Source organism: Phoca vitulina, unplaced genomic scaffold (genome assembly GCF_004348235.1).
Source record: "Phoca vitulina isolate PV1807 unplaced genomic scaffold, GSC_HSeal_1.0 scaffold4, whole genome shotgun sequence".
NCBI classification, from domain to species: domain Eukaryota; kingdom Metazoa; phylum Chordata; class Mammalia; order Carnivora; family Phocidae; genus Phoca; species Phoca vitulina.
The window spans coordinates 7445307-7463202 of record NW_022589707.1 but is presented as its reverse complement, the minus strand read 5'-3'; the positions used below and the strand labels follow the sequence as shown (position 1 = coordinate 7463202).

The window sequence follows — 17896 nt, the reverse complement described above, 5'->3', positions numbered from 1 at the left end:
AACCCTCATGCTCATGTCTGGAACAGCTCCTAAATCATGGACCCTTGGGGGAAAACACTTGCCCTCTTTCCATGACACTTACTTGTTTTCCATATTCCTGCCAAGAACCAAACTCGTCAGTCCAGTACCAAACCCAGTCGGTGGTGAGGATGAAGTGTGGAGGTTTAGTAACTGAGGAGGCTGTGGAGAGGCGGCGGGCTGGGGCAGCGCCAAACATCATGGAGTCAAAGTCTAGACAATCGAAGTGAAAGTTGCTGGCTGACTCAGCACACAAGATCCTGCAAAAGAACGTGAGAGGTAAACCCGAAATCTCCACCAGCCAAGTGAACACTCAGGTTCCACCTGTGGTCTTCTAGAGGCTCAAACGGTAGATGTGAACATAAATGTGACACACACCTTAAGGGGAAAAAAGGTTCCACGTGGGAGGAGGGGAGGAGAGTTGGTTCTTATAAAAAATAATAATACTAATAATAAAATTAAAATTCTCTGAAAATAAAACTAATCTCTGCATGACTGATCAAGAAAAAAAGAATATTAGAAATACAGAAGGTAAAAAATTAAAAATGCCATAGAGGGGCGCCTGGGTGGCTCAGTCGTTAAGCGTCTGCCTTCGGCTCAGGTCATGATCTCAGGGTCCTGGGATCGAGCCCCGCATCAGGCTCCCCGCTCAGCGGGAAGCCTGCTTCTCCCTCTCCCACTCCCCCTGCTTGTGTTCCCTCTCTCGCTGTGTCTCTCTCTGTCAAATAAATAAAATCTTAAAAAATAAATAAATAAATAAAATAAAAAAAATAAAAATGCCATAGATACTAAAAGGGATATTATAAGCAACTTTATGACAATTAGTTTGACAATAAATAAAATAAACAAACTCCTGAAAAAAATCATAAATTTACCAAAACTGACTCAAGAAAAATAGAAAACCTGACTGATCCTCTAAAAATTTTAAGACACTGATCAGTGGTTTAAAATCTTCCCATAAATTAAATATTGCTCCTAGATATTCTTATAGACACATGGTTAATCATTCAGGAAAAAATAATTCTAACTTTACATAATTTTTTTCAGAGAACAGAAAAAGAAACCATCCCAATCCCATCCTTATGAGGTTAGATACTTCTTAATATAAAAACCAGGTCAAGATAATATGAAAAAATTACAGACCAATCTCACTCAAACATGGATGCAAAAATCTTAAATTAACTACTGGCCATCCAAATTCAGCAGAGAGAGAGAGAGAGAGAGTGTGTGTGTGTGTGTGTGTGTGAGAGAGAGAGAGAGAGAGAGAGAGAGAGAATTGCATTAACTATGACTTAAGCCTAGAAATGTGGTGGACTTATCAGAAAATTAATGTCATTAACTGCATTAACAAGTAAAGGAGAGCAAAACATGGGCTCTTAATACAGAAAAAGCTCTCAATAAAATTCAATTTTTATACACAATTAAAAAAAACAAACAAACCTCCCAGAATACTAGGAATAAAATTAGGATGTGTTAGCAAGGCCAAAGGTTCCAAACATTCACTCATGCTTAAGGTGAAACATTTAATAATTACTCCTTTTAAAATCAAGGGAAAAAATAAGAAAAAATAATATTCCAGCTGTCACCACTTACATTCAGCATGGCACAGGAGGTCCTAGCCACTACAATAAAGCAATAAAAAGAAGATGCGTAAGAATAAAAAAGAAAGAAATTAAAATGCTATTCACAGGGGCGCCTGGGTGGCTCAGTCGGTTAAGCCTCTGCCTTTAGCTCAGGTCATGATTCCAGGGTCCTGGGATCAAGGCCCGCATCAGACTCATTATTCAGTGGGGAGTCTGCTTCTCCCTCTCCCCCTCCCTCACCCTCTGCCCCCCACTTGTGCTCACTCTCGCCTCTCAAATAAGTAAAATCTTTTAAAAAGTGCTATTCACAGAAATTAATTTCTAGGTAGACATGAAGAGTAACATAGACAACTTTGAATTATAGTTAATTCAAATTATCAGTAGAGTCTTCTGAGTTAAAATATTTTAGTAAAGTTGCAAGATACAACAGTTGACAAAAGTTTTGTCATTTCTGTGCATCAGCAGAGAGAAACATAAAATTTTTTTTACTGGGGATGCAATGTACAACATGATGACTATAGTTAGCAATGTTTTATGGCATATTTAAAAGTTGCTAAAAGAATAAATTCTAAAAGCTCTCGTCATATCATAAGGAAAAAATTGTTTTTGTAACTGTATGAAGTGAGGGAGGTTAACTAAACTTATCGTGGTGGTCGTTATGCAATATATACATCTATCAAGTCATCATGCTGCACACCTTACTTCTACACTGCTGTAGGTCAATTCTATCTCAATACAACAGGAAAAAAAAAAGTAATTCTCTAACAAAAGATATCCAAGACCTTAATGGAGAAATTACAGAACTACTGAAAGGTATTTTAAAAGATTTAAATAAATCAGATACTATCACGTAAATCAAGAGAAAATCTCAGCATCATTATGATGTCAATTCTTCTAGGACTGTCAATTTCAATTTCAAAATTGAATGCAATTTCATTTTCAAAAATCACAACAGGATAAACCAGTGAGATTTAGAAATTTCTAAAGAGGAGCAAAAGACCAAGAGCCTGGGCAGTTCAAAGACAGGTAAGATGGGAGATTGCCTTACCAGATGCCAACACGTCCTCTAAAGCTCCACTAGGTAAGACTGTGGCACAGAGAAAGACAGACCAACGGAAGAGAAGAGGCCAGAAACAGACTTGGGTGTATTTGCTAATTCTGCACCTGCCACAGGTAGCACTGGAAATCCGTGGAGAAGAGACGGCTTACTTAAACAAGTGGTATTTGGCACATGAGTCTGAAAATAAGCTATAAAATGTGTTAACATTTTGCCAAATCTGCTTCAATTCTGATGGGTTTAAAAATAACTGCTGGCAATGGATGGTGGGGATGGCCGCCCAACAATGTGAATTTAATACCATTGCAGCGTACCCTTAAAGATGGTTAAGATGGCAAATTTTATGTTATGTGTGTATTATTGCCACAATTTTAAATTTTTTAAATTAAATATGTTTTTAAAAAGCAGTTTTGGCAAAACTGGTTAATTCATCTGTGTAAGAATGAAAGTGGACTCATATTTCACCAGTGAAAGAGTAAACACAGTCCTTAAAACACTGAGACTTTTTAAAGAAAATTTAGAAAGATTTTCTTATGGTCTTGGGATAAGGAAGGATTTCTTAGGACTCAAAAAGTACAAAACCATAAAGGAAAAAGATAGATAAGTACTTCTCTATATTAAAATATACCATAAGCTGACAGGAAGAGTTTATTTTCAATGCACATTTAACATCCAGAAATTTAAAGAATTCCTAAAACTAAATAACTAAACACACAACCTTCCCCTTCAACAAAACAAGCAAACTACAAGGACAGACACTTCAGAGGAAGCACAAATGGCCCATAAACATGCGAAGACATACTTTACCTCATTAGGACCCAGAGATATGCAAGCGGAGGCACCACTTGACATCCCCAGGCTGGGAAAAGTTCAGATGGCAAACAATACCAAACGTTAGGGAGACGGTCACCACAGACTGTGAATGGGGGTGGAAAGCGGCGCCATCACTTCAGAAAACAATTTAGCATCACCTGGCAGAGCTGAAGGTGGACCCAGCCCACCCCCAACCCCCCCGTTTCATCCCCGAACATCCGCCCAAAGAAGCCCTCGCGCATGTGCACCAGAAGACAAGCACAACGTGGCTCAGTCTTGAGAACAGAGCACTGAGAGAAAGGCACTAGACATGGTGGAAGAGAGGGTAAGGCTCCATTTAGATGGGGTTCAAGAGCAGGCGAGACTAATCTGTGGTGACCTAAATAAAATTAGGATGTGTTAGCAAGGCCAAAGGTTCCAAACATTCACTCATGCTTAAGGTGAAACATTTAATAATTACTCCTTTTAAAATCAAGGGAAAAAATAAGAAAAAATAATATTCCAGCTGTCACCACTTACATTCAGCATGGCACAGGAGGTCCTAGCCACTACAATAAAGCAATAAAAAGAAGATGCATAAGAATAAAAAAGAAAGAAATTAAAATGCTATTCACAGTTGGAACAATGGTGGCCCATGGGTGGGCACGAATGCAAAGGGGACAGGAGAGGACTTTCTGGGGTGATGAAAATGATCTCTATTTGGATAAGAGTGTCCCGCTACATGAGCACATGCATTTGTCAAGACTCAGTGAACTATACAATTACTATCTGTGCACTTTCCTCAGAAAAAGAGAGAGGGGGGAATATGTGAGCCAATTCATCTTCCAAATGGGAACAATTTGTTTCACATACTTTACCAGAAGCCATTTGTGCATAACTGCACTCTAAGCACAAATTTATTTTTCCCCACTTAAAAAGTAGGCTTAAATTCTCTTCTTGGCAACGTATTTTAGCAAGTTCAATCCACAATATGAGGAGTATTTGAAAATAAGCCTCCCCGGGACTTGCCAATTCACTCTGAATTGACTAAGTGAAAATAGTGAGACACACTTAGAAAAATTACAAAGTTAAAAGCCGAACAATAAACAGTAGTTCAGCTGCAGGACTTTACACGAAATGGCTAAAATTTCACAAATGAATGCCTCTCACTTTTCTGCAATAATCAATGTGGATATAGGTATATGATCAATCCCAGCAGCAAATGATTCAAAACTTACTTGGTACCACCATCTCCTTTCCCCACAGTTCCTCCCTAAAGGAGAGAAAGGTGGGAAAACAGAGGCACCAAACTGCAGTGTGAACATTAACTTCCAGTTTCCAGCCCAGAGCTGTCACCTCTGGACCAGGCTGGGGTGGAGGGGGGGGTTGCTGTGTGTGTGTGTGTGTGTGTGTGTGTGTGTGTGTGTGTCTGTGTGTGTGATCAAACCTCAACTCTGCTGTGTCTAAACTCCCCACACTGCACACAAAAGCCCAGGCACACAGCAGACCCAAGTGACATATTTCATACCTGTCTTTTCTGGGATTGCTATATGCCTCTTCAATAAGCTCCATCTTGTCCAAATCCTTCCACTTGCCTCTGTCCAAGAACTGCCATCGATACGGCAAATGGAAGTGAACTTTATTGCACTTATCTAAAATAAGAATATAAAGAAGTAAGACATCTTGGCAAGACACAGCGTGACCTAGTGCCGTGGTTCTCAACGGAGGTGGTACTGCCCACTGACCTAGGAACACTTTGGAGATCTGTGGGGAAGTCATTTTTAGTGCAGCCATACCTGAGCATCTAAATATTGAAATACTGTGTTTTATTATACACACTTCCCTTTTATGCCTCCCCTTTTAACAGGACATTACATCAATTTTTAAAAACACGTATGTTGGTAGGTTACATCATGTATGAATTGCATCTCACCAGTAAAGAAGCTGATAGTGAGAAGGCCAATCAGACTTCAGGGGGCAGTCTGATGACCCATTATCACTATACATGTAGCATGTGGACAAGAAGCGGTCACACCAAAAATGGAGCCAGATTCATCTCTACTAGAAATCCATCCAAACCCTGACACATCTGACCACAGGTAAGTCAGCAGTGTGGCTCCAGCCCACCTTGATCTTCTGGCTGCTAACACACCCCCTCAACACACCTCCATATCCCTGAAGGTGTTTATACATAATGCCCTACCCCTGCCAAAATACACAGAATGGCCCAGCTCTACAGTTCCCAGCCAGCCAGCCCCCCTACATCTTCCCTGTGCTCCCTGGGACCTCTGTCTCTCCTAGCACATCCTGCCTGTCTCATCTGGAATGCACCCAACACTTTCTCTCTCCACCTTTCATTATCCTACAGGAGGTTCCGGTACATCCCCAGAGAGGAAAGGCAGACTGGAGAGAAAAGCAGCAGGAAGCTCTCTGTACTCTGATATGGACCTACCTCCAAGGTATATGCTATTAGGTAGAAAGATACATGACAAGGTGCAGAATGCCTCTATTTGGGTAAAAAACAGAAAAGAAAAATTAGAGATACTCTGACTGAATACATAGATACACACATATTATTCCTTGCCGAGGGGAATTGGGTCACCAAAGTTACAAGGAGAGATTTCTGTTGTTTTCTATGTCTTCGGAATTCTGAACCACAAGAATATATTCCAAAAAACTAAATGTCTAGTTAAGTGGAAAAAGGTAAAAAACAGTGTGCGTAGTGCACTTATATGAGAAGGAAACCGACGGGACATACATACTTGGGCATGTATAAAATCTTTATGGAAGGATAGTCAAGGAACTGGTTAACAATGATTGTTTCTGGAGGGGATCTGGGTGCTAGAAAAAAGAGGTATGAAGGAAACATTTCTTACTGGCTGTCCTTTGTGCATCTTTAATTCATCTTTCAAAATAATGACAATGAAGCATGGCTAATTTGACACTTGAAAAAAATTAAAATTTTCTAAAATTCTATGTAGGGGCACCTGAGTGGCTCAGTCATTTAAGTGTCTGACTCTTGATTTCAGCTCAAGTCATGATCTCAGGTCATGGGATCGAGCCCACTTGGGCTCCATGCTCAATGGGGAGTCTGCTTGAAAGATTCTCTCCCTCTGCCCCTCCCCCCACTTTTGCACATGCACCTCACTCTCTAAAATAAATAAATCTTTAAAAATAAATAAACAAATAAAAGAATAATAAAATTGTATGCAGCCTTTCAGGCACTCTCAATGCCACTTCTTCCCCACAGACTCTACAAAAGTTACCTTGGTTGGGGAGGACCATGGAGGAAGGTGAGCAGGCTGCCTGGGGTTGTCAAAGCCCAGGCCTGAGGCCAGGCAGGCAGGGCAGACAAGAACACCCAGCCAAGAAGACTCAGAGAATAAGAGAGACCCTAAGCGAGGCAATTCCGAAGTTCACCAAGGCTGGGTTCAGCCACTCTGGCCACTCAGGACATCCTGACTTGTCCTGAGTTACCGCATGGAGGGCTTACACCAAGCCAGGAGACCTCTTGGACTCTCTACCTGGGATCGAGCCCCACATCGGGCTCCCTGCTCCGCGGGAGGCCTGCTTCTCCCTCTCCCACTCCCCCTGCTTGTGTTCCCTCTCTCGCTGTGTCTCTCTCTGTCAAATAAATAAATAAAATCTTTTTAAAAAAAATAAAATTTTACTGTGTGTAAATTATAGCTCAATAATGTTGATTTTAAAAACATACATGTAGGGTCACCTGGGTGGCTCAGTCAGTTAAGCGTCTGCCTTTGGCTCAGGTCATGATCCCAGCGTCCTGGGATGGAGCCCTGCATCGGGCTCCATGCTCAGCAGGGAGCCTGCTTCTCCCTCTCCCTCTGCCTGCCTGTCTGCCTACTTGTGATCTCTCTCTCTCTGTCAAATAAATAAATTCTTTAAAAAAAAAAAAAAAACATACATGTATATATAACACACATATATGCTTGAGCTAGCATTCCAGCTTCCAGGAACCGAGATATGGAAATACACATGCGTACTCAGATGCTCAGTGGAATATCACTCTAACTGGATACTACAGTTGCTTTTTAAAAATAAGGTGGACTTACACATACTAAGGCGGAAAAAAATCCCCAAGACACAATGTTAAGTAAAGAAAGCACGTTAAGGAGTACCTATTACATGTACCTATCTGTTGAAAAATATGCAAAACAAGCACCATGACCACACAGCACGTGTTTACCTTTGGGGAAGGCTGAAGGAGGGCTTCAGACTTTACTCTGTATTATTGGACTCTTTTACAAAGTGAAAGTAGTCCTGAATTGCTTGGGTGGCTTTTAAAGACTGAAAACGAAACAAGAAGTTTGGTGGTTGTTTTTTTAAGAGTCACCAAATTTGAGAAGGAAGCTTTCTTCAGTCAAAGCCCAGGACAAGAAGAAGAAGAAAACAAAGGTTTAGTGAAAATACAGATACACACGTACACACAAGAATTGCTACTTCTGATAAAAGAGGGACCATGGAGAGAAACCCCTAACTTAAGTTCTTGTTCCCCAAGAGCACACAGGGGCATCTCCTCCTCGGGGAGGGCTTTCTGGGTTTCTGAGGCATTTCTAAGTCTACAACTACCCTTTAGGAGGGACACTCATATTTGTTCCCACTAGACTGTTCCCACTATCTGTGCAGGTCTGTGACCTCATGCAAAGTAATCAAGGGTCAACAACACTTGACACTTTGCTGCATGAATCAGGTATGTTCCCAAAAACTCACCTATAGTCTGATTTCCAGAAATTAAATTCTTACCATCCTCAACTCCCCAACAAAATTGCTTGGCAGAAATGCCACCCCAGCTCACAATTAAGAAGGCCCTAACCCTCTCAGGACGGGGGAGAAGACCTTGAAATGAGAAGCAGCTGTCCCGCCTGCAAGTCGATGAAGGGGCTTCCTCTGACTTACCTTGAAAGCTACAACTTTTTCGGATATGGTACAAGCAGATCTGATCACTCTCCTCTTGGTTAGCTGTGTTTGGGGACACAGAACCTGAACTATCTCTTCTTTCTACAAAGAAACACCACAAAGACGTATCAGCATCCATCAAAGCTTCTGATGTGGAGTCAGCATAGTTCAAGATACAAAGGAGAGAAAAGAGAATTCATTTCTCTGCAGAAGACAACAGTGGGCGAGGCAATCCTACAAAATCCTATGATGTTCAGGATGAAATTACCCTCAGACATATAAGTGGACCCTCTGCTTTTTAGGGAGGAGCCAGGGAGCCCAACACCACACGGCTGCTTTCCAAATCCAGGATGCCGTGGAGGGACCCTTTTTTCTCAGCTCTGGCTATGCTCCTAATCTTAAAATGAAACCTCCTGAAGTAACTTTACGTTAATTATAAGAATTTTAATATAAAACAGGCACAGAGGTGATTTCAAAGTTTCTCTCTCCTAGTAGTGCTCTAATGAGACTTTACCTAACAATTACATTTACCACCGCCCCCCCCACCATACAAGCACATAAAACTCATTCGTAAACCTTCAGTATTCAGTAACACCTGTTATTTTGTTATTCATTTCCCTTTTTGTTTTTATAGGCCCCTCAAGACACCCACAGGGTGGGACTCAAAACCCACACCTTTGGAGCCTTTGAGGTCACCTCCCTTGCTCCCCAAGGGCAGGTAGCTTTCCCTCCCTTTCTAAGGCCATAATCCAATTGACACTCTTAAAGATATATTTAAAGCAAAACCTGTCTACCTCTAGCTTCCCACAATTGAAAGAAATTAACCCAAAATAACTGAAGAAAATGTAAAGAAAAAAACACATATGGCAAGGACAATTTTTAAATATAATAATCAGGTAAGATTAGAGTGTTAAGTTTGTTTGCTGGTAGTCCTAGCACTCACCTGATATTTTAGGAAGTGGTCTAATAAAAATCCTAGATAACCCCTATTAAAGGTCTATTAAAATCCTACAGCCAACAAATGGTTTGATTGTACATTCTGGGGGTGAGGGGGCGGGGGGAAGCCCTGTGTCCTAGTCTTCAATGTATAACTAGGGCCCAGGCCAGTGGCTAGCACGTGGCAAGCACACAAATTTGTTAACTGAAAGAATGGATAACCAGAATGGCCAGCCAACAGCTGATACTGTGAAATTCAAAGGACCCCAATGTGTCATAACTTCTCCAATGGACTACATTATTAATTTCCCACATAATAGGTAAAGAAATGCTTATTTAATAAGCAATCTCTGCTCAAAATTTCCCCATTTGCCTGTCACTAAACCTGATATTCCTTAAAAAAAAAAAAAAAAAATCTAGACTCTTGATCATTCAACAAATGCCTGAGTGCCCATTGTGGGCCAGGCACTGTCTAGATGCTGGAGAGGAGTAGTGAACTAAGCAAATTTACAGGGACTAAAAAATTCCCTTTATTCACGTCAAGAAGAGAGCTGAAATTAAAATAGGCTTCATTCACTGCAGATCAGACCTGTCGGGAATTCATTCATAGTCAACACGAATTGGCATTTGTCTAGAATATCTTGCTTGTTCATGGCTATGATTTCAACTCATCTTCATAATGCCCACTAGCTGGGAAGAAATCACCAACTGCACTTTACTAAAAGCAGCACAGACTAGCCCGAGGTCACACATTCCATTAATGTGGAATCCAAGCGTCCCAGTCCAGAGCCTTACCAGAAGTCCCCTGTGGGCCCGGGGTAGGAGGGTGCCCTCTGCTGGGGGTGGAGTTCTTATTCTTGATGTCATGAGCATTTCTGTAAATGGAAGGCAGCCTGCTCACCAGATCTGAGCTCATGCCCAACTTCTCCAGTTTTTCCAGATTCTCAGCATTAGAGATATCATGTGATCTCTTACAGCTAGTGCCAAACTTGCATTCGCCCTGTAAAAAATACTGGCAAATATGGAGTTTGATACACTGCTTTTGAAAGGAACAAGAGCCGTATGGTCCATCTCCTTTGTTATAATGAAGGCAGATCTGTTGACAGAAAAGGAAAAAACACCAGCTTAGGAAGGCCTCACAGGACACCACCCTCCCTCCTGACCAGCACACAGTCACAAGAGGTTCCTCTAAAGACCTAGCCAAAGCTGTGATTCTGTCATCCTCACAAGCCACAGAGCTATGAGAACATCCCCCACTCTAGATGGACAGCTGCTAATGTATGCCCTTGGATAAAATGGGAACTGGGTAGACAGCAGAATGTACAGAATAAGCCCTTCCACTGGGAAAATCCAAAGAACTTCCAACTGATCAGAGCTGCTCCCTTCATAGGAGACATTTCAATGTAACTCATATAGCAGCATGCTAACAACCCTCATACTCCACCTACAACCTTCCCCCATTGACTCACCAACACTCTCTAAGCCAGGCCTCATCTCACCATCTTCCTTTTTCTGAAATTCAGGGTCAAAGAGGCTCTGAGTATTTAAAGCATCTTAGAGAAGGCCAAATACAGTCCTTGCATTTCTCAGGAGCAAACGGAAACTCAGAGAAGTTCACCAGCTTGCCCTAGGTCACACAGCTATCTACATTTGGCATGTACAACGTCTGTTGAATTGGGTTGTTGGTAAAGCTGGAACTTGAACTTGAACCAACTGCTCCTTCTCTACATTCCAAATTCCTGGAGATGAGAACAGGCCAGAGACCACCAAGGGCCTACCTATGCAATTCACAGGCATTACACTAAACAAGAGGTAGAAATGAAGCAGAGGGCTGCAGAACCCAGACTTAAATCAGTAGGAACTCTACTCTGGGGATGGAAGCCCCAAGGGAAAAGGCCCTAACATTGATTTTGCCACTTACAAGATGCCTGACCTTAGGCAGGCCGTTCACTAGCTCTGAGTTACAGCTTTTGAATCCCTAAAATGGGAATAATGCCACCTACATCACTAGGCTATCATGAGGATTAAATGGGAAATACACAAAGTGGCTAATACAAATGTCCTGGAACATAGCAGGTGCTCCATTCATGGTGGTAGCCCCTGACTGCTCATCTGATAAGGTGACTAGCCTGAGAGCAGAAGGCCTGGCAGGAAAGCTGCACTGGGTCCGAATTTATGGTCACAACTCCCAGTTGCTGGCACTGTGTTCTGAAGCAACCTGCACACCCAAGTACACAAGAGGCTACACACTCCAGACTGGTCACTTTCTGATTCATTTTTCATACTGACAAGATGATCTCTCCAAAACATTAATGCCCACTCTCCAAACACAACCCCCAAACCCAACTCCTTCCCATGATACTGAAGGCTGCATGGATGAGTCTCCATTCACCCATTTCTCCTCCTTCCCTCTCCCATCCTAAATCCAAGTTGTGCTGACCTACATGCTGTCCCCTGACCATGCCAGTTCCATCCTCTCTGTGCCCCCTTCTTCCCAGACCTTCATCCTTCATGCATCCTTCAGCCTTCAGAGCATGCACCATCTACCCAGGACGCACTCCCAGGCGCCCCAACTGTGCCCCAGAGACCAGAGTGCTGACTTCTACTGCAGCATCTACAACAGCACCTTGCAATCACATGCTGGCTTGTCTGTCTCACCCAGTAAATGTGCCTCCTGGAAGGGCAGCACAGGGTCTTTGCTCTCCTTTTCACCAGTGCCTAACCCATAGTGGATAGTCAATAAAGTTTAGCTGAATTAAATCAATACTAATTTTCAAAAGGCAAAAGGAAAAAGTTAATACCTATTATGTGCCCATCACTAAGCCATGTAGCGCCTTTCTCAAATGGGTGGTTTTAATTGAATAATATGGAAGCATTTTCATTAAAACAGGTCAATCTAATCTCTGTAGCCTTACCCCAGAAACAGTGCCAGAGCATCCCACAAACCTGTGCTGTCCACAGGACACACCACTCAGATCTGCTGCTGCCCTTGGGAGCCACCACCTTATTCACACAGAGACCATGCTCCCATAGGCTGCTGCCAGGCAACGATGAGCTACTTTAGCTCAAAACTTCCCGCTGGCCAGGCAGAAGCTCTCCTGAATTGTGCTACAGTCAGGGTCTCTTCCTACCTAGGCCTCTTCCTTTCCCCAATCCTGCCACATCACTGCCCAGAGGCTCCCCACCTTCTGCTCCCTCTCCACTCCATCTCTTGCACTTTGATCCCATCTTGGTGTCTGCTTCTCAGAGGACCCAAACTAGTACATAGTCATTGCAGCAAGATTTGGGTAACATCTGAAATGCATTATGAGAATCCACATCAACAAAAGTTCCAAATTCCCTAGGTGCAACTGACTTAGTAGAGAGAGCATCATCTGCCTGTCAGCATCTCTTAAAAGTTTCCTCACAGACAGACCCCCTGGGTCTGGCAATAATACGTGGTTCCAAGTCCTGCTAGATGGGGACGAGCCGGCTGGAGTCTCTCATCCCCTCATCCCTATGCAAGGAACACCCTGCTGCAGCCACCGGCCAAACAGACTCCCCCAACCTCAAAGAAGCCCGGCAAAGGAGGTGCCAGCCCAAATGCAATAGAAGGAAAGGCGGCTTCTAGACGGGCCAAGTTTGGCCCAAGGTCACAGGTATAAAAATCAGCAGAGCCACGAATGCAATCCAGGTCTCCTCCAAGCAGATCCCAGTGGTCACTATGGGGTCCTTGGCTTCTCTTCTGCCGTAATATTTCCTATCTTCCAACCGTCTGGCTTCTCCCCCATCACTTACACACATACACACCCCCTCCTGGAACTCACCTCTGGCAAAAGCCAGGGGTCATTCTGAAACAAAAGCTGGCAAAGCTCACTGTAGCTGAGGTGGTCAACACCGTGAGTTCTCAGCACACTCAGGTTGTGATCTGTCGTCAAGCTGTGACTGTTTCTACAGTTCTTCCTGCAAAGAAGCAGAGCTGGTATCACAGTTCAGCTGCGCCTCCCCAAAATTCTTATGCTGGAGTTCTAACCCCCCAGTGACTGTATTTGGAGATAGATTATAAAGAGGTAATCAATGGGGTGCCTGGGTGGCTCAGTTGGCTAAGTGTCTGCCTTCGGCTTAGGTCATTGTCTCAGGGTCCTGGGATCGAGCCCCAAGTCAAGCTCCCTGCTCAGCGGGGAGTCTGCCTCTCCCTTCCCTCTGCCCTTCCCCCCTGCTTGTACACTCTCTCACACATAAATAAAATCTTTTAAAAAGTTAAAAAAAAAAAGTTAAAAATATCAAGTTAGAAAGAGGTTGCTGGGGTAGAGGACCTAATCCAATCTGACTGAAGTTTTTCTAAGAAGATGAAATAAAAACACAGGTTCACACATGTAAGGACACAGGAAGAAGATACCATCTGCAAGCCAAGGAGAGAGGCCTCAGAAAGAAATCAATCCTGCCTTGATCTTAGACCTCCAGCCTTGAGAATTGTGAGAAGTTTCTATTTAAGCCCCCAGTCTGGGGTACTTTGCTATGGCTGCCTGAACAAACTCATACAACTCGTAAAATCAGTCTTTAAGATAATTTTTCAGGAACAGTTCTTGACATTGCATAGCAGCACCAGAGAAAAATCAGCATGTTTATACAATGAAAAAACCATAATGCTTATTTACAAAGGAAGAGATAGTACCTTGCAAGTTCTAGGGACCAGGACAGCACCTCTTATCAGTGTCTGGTAAGAATGACAGGGCCATTCCCCAAGCAGTCACAGCATGCCAGTCAGTGGGCACTTAGCAGACACTTAAACAATGGCTGAATAAATGCGCGTGGACACCTATGGTTAAAGGTATGTGTACACCCACTGATGCCTTGAGGCCCAGCCCTCTTCTCTGCTTCCCTCCTCTGTTCTTTCCATTAACAAGCCCCTGTTGAACATTCACCGTGAGTCAGGCCCTGGCACACGCCCTGATGATCCAAAGTCTTCAAATGATCACCCAGGTCACCAGGACGCGGACGAGTTAGGCAAATATCATTTGCTTTACTCAGACACGGCCAAACCTCAAAGGTCATGCTTATTATAAGCATTTCAAAAGAAAGCCGAACCCCTGATTGACTCCCCCAAGCCAGCACCTTCCGTAGGCTCCCCCATCTCAGTAAAAGACAACTTCCCTCTTCCACGGCACAGCCCAACAACCGTGGAGTCATGTGGACTCTTCCCCTTTTCTACTCTAGTGGAAGTGACAGATACGGAGAGGATTCTAAGATGGCTGGGCAAGTGCAAGGTCAGCCGTGCTCAGAATATATCAGTGCAGACAGGAGGTGCCCCTCCTGAGCCTGAGAGAAGTGGAGAAGCAATCAAGGGACAGTGCCTGGAAGGTGTCAAGCCTGGGCCAAATATTTAGGTTGAGGAACCAAGCAAGGAAAGAAAAGAAAAACATTCTAGGCAAACTTGCTGCCACCAAGATTACGATGACGAGGATGGTGACAACAGCTGCTAAAACTTGTTGAGCATTTATCACAAACGAGGGATTACCTGAAGGTTTTATAAGTCATTCAGTCCTCAACAAGCCCATGAGGTGAGTTAGATATTATCCTCATTTTGCAGATGAGGGAACTGAGGCTTGGATATAAAGTCGCTTGCCCAAGATCATGGAGCTAGTAAGGAACAGAGCCAGGATTGAAACAAGGTAGGCTGGTCTTGGGATTGTGCTCTTAACCACCATGCTCACTGCCCCTAAGCACAGGACAGAAGTCAGGGACCTGGGACCCTTCCCAGCTGTCACCAATGAGCAAAAACAGGAGCCATGATCTGTTTCTGAAACAGCTGACGCTGTGGTTCAGAAAGACAAGCAGAGTAATAGAGAAAGCATCGAAATGGCAGCCAACCACACCCACTCTCCCTTATGTGACCCAAAAGCAGTCAGGGAAGGAAGGTTCAAGAAACCATCCTAGGTGAACCAGAAGGAAAATGGAACCGAGAAGAATGAAAAAGAAAGCTCAGAATCATCTAGGCCAGTAGGTATCAGACTTCCAGATTTCCAAGACAAACACAATCCAACTCCAAATTTTGGGAACTGGCTGGAGAACAGGGCTTCTGTCTTTGTTTTACCAAACACCGACATTAACAAGATCCATCAGTTATCCCCATCATTCAATCCATCTATCCATCACTTATCATGTCCACATTCTTCTCCAGATGCTGCTCCTCATTCTCCCCTGAGGTGACACTTCTCCACCAGTTCCTGAGGGCCCAGTTTCCCTGAGGTTCCACCCTCAGCCTCCACCTCAGATCTGGCCTGCTCCTGGGGCTGCAGCGTTGGCATACACCAATCAGTAACTCCCAAACCAGCACCTGGGACCCTGACCGTGCTCCCAGGCTTCAGACTTGGCTAGCTGTCCCTGGGCACACTTCTCCTGCTCTCTCAGCCAATAAGAAAGAAAAGGAAGAATCATCCTTCAGTCGATAATAAGGAAAAAAAAAAAGTATGAGTCATCTCTCAGTCAACAGTAAGAAAACAGCCATCACCTCTCTCCCATCCTGTCACCACACTCACACCAACTTCCCGTCTCTCAAATTTCTCACAAACACATCCCTCCCTCTTAAGGTCTTAGCTGGGCCTTGGAATATTCTAATCAAGCTATTTCTGAGCAGCTGCCTCCGGGGGGGGGGGGGGGGGGCGGCACATTTCCCACTCCCACCTCCTTGCATCTAGGCATGAGGGGGGTCATGAGACATCTCGTGGTCCAGGGGATGTGTGGAAAGATACCTACCACGTCCAGACCCGGCCATATAAAAACCTCCCACCAACCCTCCACCGCCCATCTCCACCTGCTCCCTGTAACCTGATAACCAGAATGGCCGTAAGAGCCACGCTTGAGGAGGCTGAGTCTAGGTCCGCCAACCTGGGTCCCTGAAGGACTGCATGGATCAAGACCCCGACCTCATGCTGACTAGTGGACCTGATGTGAGCAAGAAACAACATCTACTGTGTTAAGCCAGGAAAAAAAAAAAAAAAGAAAGAAAGAAAGAAAAGAAAAGAAAGGGAGGGAGGAGAGAGAGGGGAAAAAAGTCAAGAAAAAAGGAGCCAATTCTTCTACATAAATGGACTAGCTTCTGAACAGGAGCACGCATTTTCTTCCAAATGCTACAGAAGCCACTGCCAGCTTGTAAGCAGGTGAGCAAGAGTGGAGACAGGTTTGAAGATGCCTCGGCTGCCGGGCGGAGAGAGCCCGGGCTGTGTGGCCCTCAGACTCCGCTCGCAGAGCGGGGCCTCGGGGAGCGCCAGAAGCCAGCCGCGGCCGCCTCTCCTCTGGAGAGCCCCCCCCACCCCCGCCACACCCCGGGTGTCCCACCGGCTACCGCACTCCAAGTCACTCTCTGCGGCTGCGGGGGGGGGGGGGGGACACCGTAAACCCCGAGTCCCTCACACAGCGCCCGGTACTCAGTAGGTGCTCAATAAACGTTCGCGGACGAGAACTAAGGCGGAGAGGCCGGGGAACGGCCCCCTACTGTTGTCCCCACACTTTAAGGGGGGGCCCCTCGTCGGGCTCCCGGAGCGGCGCTTACCCGGCCCTCATGAACTTGCAGGCCCCGTAGACCAAGAACTTGCAGAGGTGCAGCTGCGCGCACAGCCCCACGCAGCCCGCCTTGGGGCTCTGGTGCGCGCGGCACAGGCGCAGCGCCGAGACGGCCAGCACGACGCGCTTGGCGGGCAGCACGCCGCCCGCGCCCGCCCGCGTCGCCACCGCGAAGCGGCCGCGCTCCCGCAGCAGCTGCTCCAGGGCGTCGGCGCCGACGCCCTCCCGCAAGCGGCGCCGCAGCTCCTCCAGCTCCAAGGCGCCCCCGGCCGCGCACAGCACCTGGGTCACCTCGCCGAGGACGGCGGCCTGGGCCATGGCCGCGGGGGCGTGCTGCCCGTCGGAGTGCGGCTGAGCGGACGCCGGCGGCGGCCGACGCGGGCTGGGCGGGCGGCTCCCGCGGGGTGCAGACGCCAGCTGGAAGCGAAAGCGAAAGCGCCCCGGGGCCCGAGAAAACGAAACCCGTGCCGCCTCACCACGCCCACCGGCCCGCAGCTGAGGGGGCTCGGCGCCTTCCGGCCTCAGGGCCCCCAGCTGTGCGCAGCCGCCGGGCTCCGCCGCCCGGCTCCGGGGCCCGCTCCTCCGCTCCGTCGGCGGCCGAGGCGGGGGGCGGGACGAGGGAGGGGGCGATGCGGGGACCCCGACAGTGGGTCTCCCGCGCTTGAGACAGAAGCAGGCACGTCCTTCGGGGCAGCGCCTCGCGGCTCTCGAAGCGCCTTCACCTAGTGGACGGGGGCGGAGACGCCCGGGCCGTGCGCAGCTCCCGCTGAGGCCCCGAGCGTTTGGAAATCGCGCGCCCGCCAGACCCCGGTACCTCTCCGCCCGCGCGCTGGCCGAGCCGGCCGGGACGCCCGCCCCCCTGGCGACCGAGTCGGGCAGCCCCGACGGCTCCCGACGACGCGGGGTGGGGAGTGCGGGGGCCATGGGCCTGGTCTCTCTCTCTCTCACACGCGCGCGCGCGCGACAGCAATCACGACGTGGGGTGGGGGGTGCGGGGGCCACGGGCCTGGTCTCTCTCTCACACACACACGACAGCAATCACGACGCGGGG

At 46.3% G+C, this 17896-nt stretch overlaps 1 protein-coding gene across 1 annotated transcript in view; it reads right to left on the bottom strand.

Annotated features, from left to right (window-relative positions):
• Positions 1-17190, bottom strand: part of PARP12 (poly(ADP-ribose) polymerase family member 12) — a 35802-nt gene extending 18612 nt beyond the window's left edge. The window contains exons 1-6 of the mRNA XM_032401463.1: positions 16835-17190; positions 13110-13245; positions 10099-10399; positions 8368-8469; positions 4979-5102; positions 83-278 (exon numbers count right to left, since the gene is read on the bottom strand). Coding sequence (XP_032257354.1) covers positions 83-278; positions 4979-5102; positions 8368-8469; positions 10099-10399; positions 13110-13245; positions 16835-17163 — 1188 coding nt within the window. The 5' untranslated portion in view covers positions 17164-17190. The remainder of the gene's footprint in view (positions 1-82; positions 279-4978; positions 5103-8367; positions 8470-10098; positions 10400-13109; positions 13246-16834) is intronic.
• Between the last annotated feature and the right edge of the window lie 706 nt (positions 17191-17896).